Consider the following 4,194-nt stretch of genomic DNA (forward strand, 5'->3'; position numbering starts at 1 on the left):
CTGTATGTCTAGTTACCACTTTAACCCTAGAAAGAAAGTTTCAAAAGGCGTGGCTGAAGGAATTAGGAAGAATGCTTTGGTTACTTTAAATTTAGGCATTTCTTAAATCATTCACCCATTCTTGATGTTCTTTGAAGAATGGAATAGTAATTTGGTTGTCTTCTAAATTGTGGAGTGGCTACTTTCACCCAGTCTTGTGGGAGGGTCCAGGGAGGCAGCCCCGCCCCAGTGCAAACTTATTTACTGTGAGGCTCTCATTCCTTGAAGTTTTTTGTTTTCACCTCTAACTCAGCCGCGTGCCTGTCAGGAGGAACTGTAACAAGGCTTTCTGCCCATCACCGCCCACCCATGGCACCTCTCCCGGAGTAAGCTATGGGCACTGAATTTGTCGGGTTATATTGATCACGTATTCTGGCCCCTTTTTCTAGTTGGGAGTTTCCTTTTTGCAGTCTAGCCTTTCCCGGGCTGCCGGCGTGGATCCCGGGACCCTGCCGGTTTCCCGCTGCCGCGCCAGCAGACCCATACACTACGGGGACTCTGCGCCAACGACCGGGGCGCCGCTCCTTCGGTGCCGAGGTGTTGACGGCCAAGAGTTTGGCCTGAAAAGCCAAAAGCCCGAGTGTACTACCGCGCAGGCGCTCAGGGACGGTGGGACGACGCAGACCTGGCAGCAACATTACGCTCCCGCCACTTCCGGTGCTCGCCTCGCCCCGCCCCTGGGTCGAGTGCCTCGCTCTTCCGAGTCTCTATGGTATCAACTTCCACCGCGCTCCACTCCTCGCGAGACTTCGGCGGCGCAGCAATGGCGAGATCGTGAGTGCCGCTGACGGGAGTCAGGAGAACGGGCTGGGACGGGGCTCGGGCGAGATCGGGCCGGGGGAGACCCGGCAGGCTAGGGCCGCCAGGAGCGGATCGGCGGCTGGGGGCGCGAGGCCTCCCGGGCCTGGAGAGCCGCCCACGACCAAGCTCCCGCCTCTTCCCCAGATGCCGCGTCACTGCTCCGCCGCCGGCTGCTGCACAAGGGACACGCGCGAGACGCGCAACCGCGGCATCTCTTTCCACAGGTCAGCGCGCGTGCGTGCTGGCACGCGAAGGCTCACGTGTGCCTGCGCCGGTTTTACCCTCTTCGTGGAGCCACGATTGCGCATGCGCTTTCCTCTGGTTGGCGCGATGCTTGTATTTGTAGGGGGGAGAGGGGCGGGGCGGGTGCGACTGAGCCTAGGTGGGAGAGGAAGCATGGGAGGTCCACCAGCCTGCGTCCCTCCGCTTTCTGACTCTCACCTGCCAGGTGACGCTAAGGAAGTTGCTTTCCTCGAGGCCTCAGTTTCCTCATCTGGACCTTGGTGGGAGGTGTTTACCTGGCAGGGTTGAAGGGAGGTCTGGTGGTGGCGTGTGTATGACCAGTCCTTGCCGTCTGGAGTGCTTGAGCAGCTTCAGCCCAGGCACCCTGGTGCTTACTGGTTTGTGGCTCCGCAGACTTCCCAAGAAGGACAACCCGAGGCGAGGCTTGTGGCTGGCCAACTGCCAGCGGCTGGACCCCAGCGGCCAGGGCCTGTGGGACCCGGCTTCCGAGTACATCTACTTCTGCTCCAAGCACTTCGAGGAGAACTGCTTTGAGCTGGTGGGAATCAGGTGAGCCTCTGTGGCAGTGGTCACTGGGGCAGGGTTTGAAGCATCAGAGTAGTCGGCCGATTGGGGCAGCTGTACGGCCAGATGAGGACGATCCTGAAGCCACTGGCTGGAGCCCAGGCCAACCTGGTTACGCGGTGTGGCTGCTTTTTCCCAGCTTTGCACCTCGGTGACAGTAAGACCCACCCCCTCAGGGTAACTGTGCTAGAGACAGGAGAGGAAAACATTAGCTTTTTCAAAGGCTATTCTTTAGAACCCCAGTCCTCCCAGCAAATCCACAATGAAATTATTCTTTAAAAAAAAAATTTTTTTTTTTTAATGTTTATTTGTGAGAGAAAGAGAGAGACAGAGCGTGAGCAGGGGAGGGGCAGAATCCGAAGCAGGCTCCAGGTTCTGTCAACACAGAGCCCTGGTGCGGGGCCCAAGCTCTCGGACTGTGAGATCATGACATGAGCTGAAGGCAGATGCTTAACCAACTGAGCCACCCAGGCGCTCCCACAATGAAATTATTCGTTTTGGCTGGTCAGCCTAGTTCTAGTACAGTCTTTTTTTACACGTCTAATTTTGAAGAGCCCTGCAGGAAAGAGATTTGTATAATTGTACCTAAAGTGGCATTCCCTAAACTAAGTGCTGGCAACATGCCTACCCACCTCCCACTGTGCTAGCATGGGAGAGCCTGATCTGGGGTGCTGGGGGCATGCTAGCTCTGTGCCCTGCAGCTGGCCCTGGGGGGCAATGCTTATTGTCCACCTCATCCAGGCTGTTTTTCCCCACAGCGGGTATCACAGGCTGAAGGAGGGGGCAGTTCCCACGATATTTGAGTCCTTCTCCAAGTTACGCCGGACAACCAAGACCAAGGGGCACAGTTACCCACCTGGCCCCCCCGATGTCAGCCGGCTCCGGCGATGCAGGAAGCGGTATGTGCTGTGGGTGGATGGTGCCCCATTCCCACCCCAAATCTGAGAGACTGGGCTTTAGGATGTGTGCCAGCAGTCTTGCTGGACAGGGTTCTAAACCAGTGGAGTAGACTAGGGTGGGCCGGTGAAGTAGAGTCTGGCAAGGCCTTGGCCTGGCCTATTAGTGTCTCTCTCTCTCTCTCTCTTTTCTCTCAGCTGCTCTGAGGGCCGTGGGCCCACGACTCCATTTTCTCCACCACCACCTGCTGATGTCGCCTGCTTTCCTGTGGAAGAGGCCTCAGCACCTGCTGCTTTGCCTGCCTCCCCCACTGGGAGGCTGGAGGCTGGCCTCAGCAGCCCCTTCTCAGACCTCTTGGGGCCCCTGGGTGCCCAGGCAGATGAAGCAGGCTGCAGTGCCCAGCCCTCGCCGGAGCGGGAGCCAGAGCGGCAGCCATCCCCCCTTGAGCCACGGCCTGTCTCCCCCTCAGCCTACATGCTTCGTCTCCCACCCCCAGCCGGAGCCTATATCCAGAATGAGCACAGCTACCAGGTGGGCAGTGCCCTGCTCTGGAAACGGCGGGCTGAGGCTGCACTCGATGCCCTGGACAAGGCCCAGCGCCAGCTGCAGGCTTGCAAGCGGCGAGAGCAGCGGCTGCGGCTGCGGCTGAGCAAGCTGCAGCAAGAGCGGGCACGGGAGAAGCGGGCACAGGCAGATGCCCGCCAGACTCTGAAGGAGCATGTGCAGGACTTTGCCATGCAGCTGAGCAACAGCATGGCTTGAGTGAGGGGCTGCTGGGCCCGGAGCTGACTTGAGAGGTTGCCTCTTAGGGCTTCAGCCTCTTCCCCCCTTAGAATCCACCTGGAGAAGGACCCCATCTGAGCTGTGTCCACCAGACCTGCCAGATGCCATAATAAAGTGGATTCTAGGAGGCCCTGCTATCTGGCTCAGCTAGGGGCTGGGGCCCCTCCCCAATTATCCAAGCTCTCAGCGGTGAAGAACAGAAAATCCAGCTTTTTGCCCACCCCACCTCATGCAACTCCAGTCCCCACAGGGTTTTGAGGGACAGGATGGTGTGAGCAGAGGCCAGCAACAGTGCCAGGCACCCTCTCCTTGGTACCTGAAACAGCCCAGACAAAAGTAGTCTAGTCCCTTTGAAAACATTTCTGAAACCCAGGCCAGAGTCAGTCTCTTTACAAGGACACCTGCATGGCTTTTATCCACTAGCCTAATCTGCCCAGCAGTCAGTAGGGTACAACATCTGAACCCCAGCCTGCAGACCAGCCACCCACTTACACTGGGCCTGGCTCATCTGAAAAACGGACAAAGATGGCAATTTCTGACCTAGTGCTACTATGATTGGCAAGCAGTAAGGGCCCAGCAAGTGACACTTCTAGTCCCCGGAGGTGTGAGAAGAGGTGGGGGAAACTTGGAGGCAGGCATGAAGACAGCAATCCTGGCCTCAACTGGAGTCCCCATTTTTCTTCAAGCTGACTGGAAAGTAGGCTTCCCTGAGTCTGTGATTGTGGCAAACAGTTCAGTGTGCAGGGTGATTAACTGCACACATGACCTCCCTGCTGGCCGTGGCTACAGTAGCCCCAAGAGCATAGCTGAATTCTCTCTAGTCCTGGAAAGTGCCACACAATGCTGTGAAATTGGCTTTCTAGGCTC

The 4,194-nt window shown here is 57.5% G+C and overlaps 1 protein-coding gene across 2 annotated transcripts; it reads left to right on the plus strand.

Annotated features, from left to right (window-relative positions):
• Positions 1-52: 52 nt before the first annotated feature.
• THAP7 (THAP domain containing 7) lies at positions 53-3,461 on the plus strand. Of its 2 annotated transcripts, XM_047827026.1 has the most exons (5): positions 287-813; positions 985-1,064; positions 1,477-1,632; positions 2,406-2,546; positions 2,742-3,461. In XM_047827026.1, exons 2-5 carry the CDS (start codon positions 985-987, stop codon positions 3,304-3,306), a joined length of 942 nt encoding a protein of 313 aa, XP_047682982.1. In that variant the 5' UTR covers positions 287-813; the 3' UTR covers positions 3,307-3,461. The 2 variants fall into 2 exon arrangements, with proteins under 2 accessions (XP_047682983.1, XP_047682982.1); XM_047827027.1 differs by lacking the exon at positions 1,477-1,632 and having other exon boundaries at positions 53-813.
• Positions 3,462-4,194: the final 733 nt, after the last annotated feature.

This window comes from Prionailurus viverrinus, chromosome D3, assembly GCF_022837055.1.
Source record: "Prionailurus viverrinus isolate Anna chromosome D3, UM_Priviv_1.0, whole genome shotgun sequence".
Classification (NCBI taxonomy): domain Eukaryota; kingdom Metazoa; phylum Chordata; class Mammalia; order Carnivora; family Felidae; genus Prionailurus; species Prionailurus viverrinus.

What these genes read in the sequence shown, in the direction of transcription:
- THAP7 (XM_047827026.1), top strand. Translation starts at nt 985, where the DNA reads ATGCCGCGTCACTGCTCCGCCGCCGGCTGCTGCACAAGGGACACGCGC. An exon ending in CGCGGCATCTCTTTCCACAG is followed by an intron (nt 1,065 to 1,476) that starts GTCAGCGCGCGT and finishes GTGGCTCCGCAG; the next exon opens with ACTTCCCAAGAAGGACAACC. An exon ending in CTCCGGCGATGCAGGAAGCG is followed by an intron (nt 2,547 to 2,741) that starts GTATGTGCTGTG and finishes CTTTTCTCTCAG; the next exon opens with CTGCTCTGAGGGCCGTGGGC.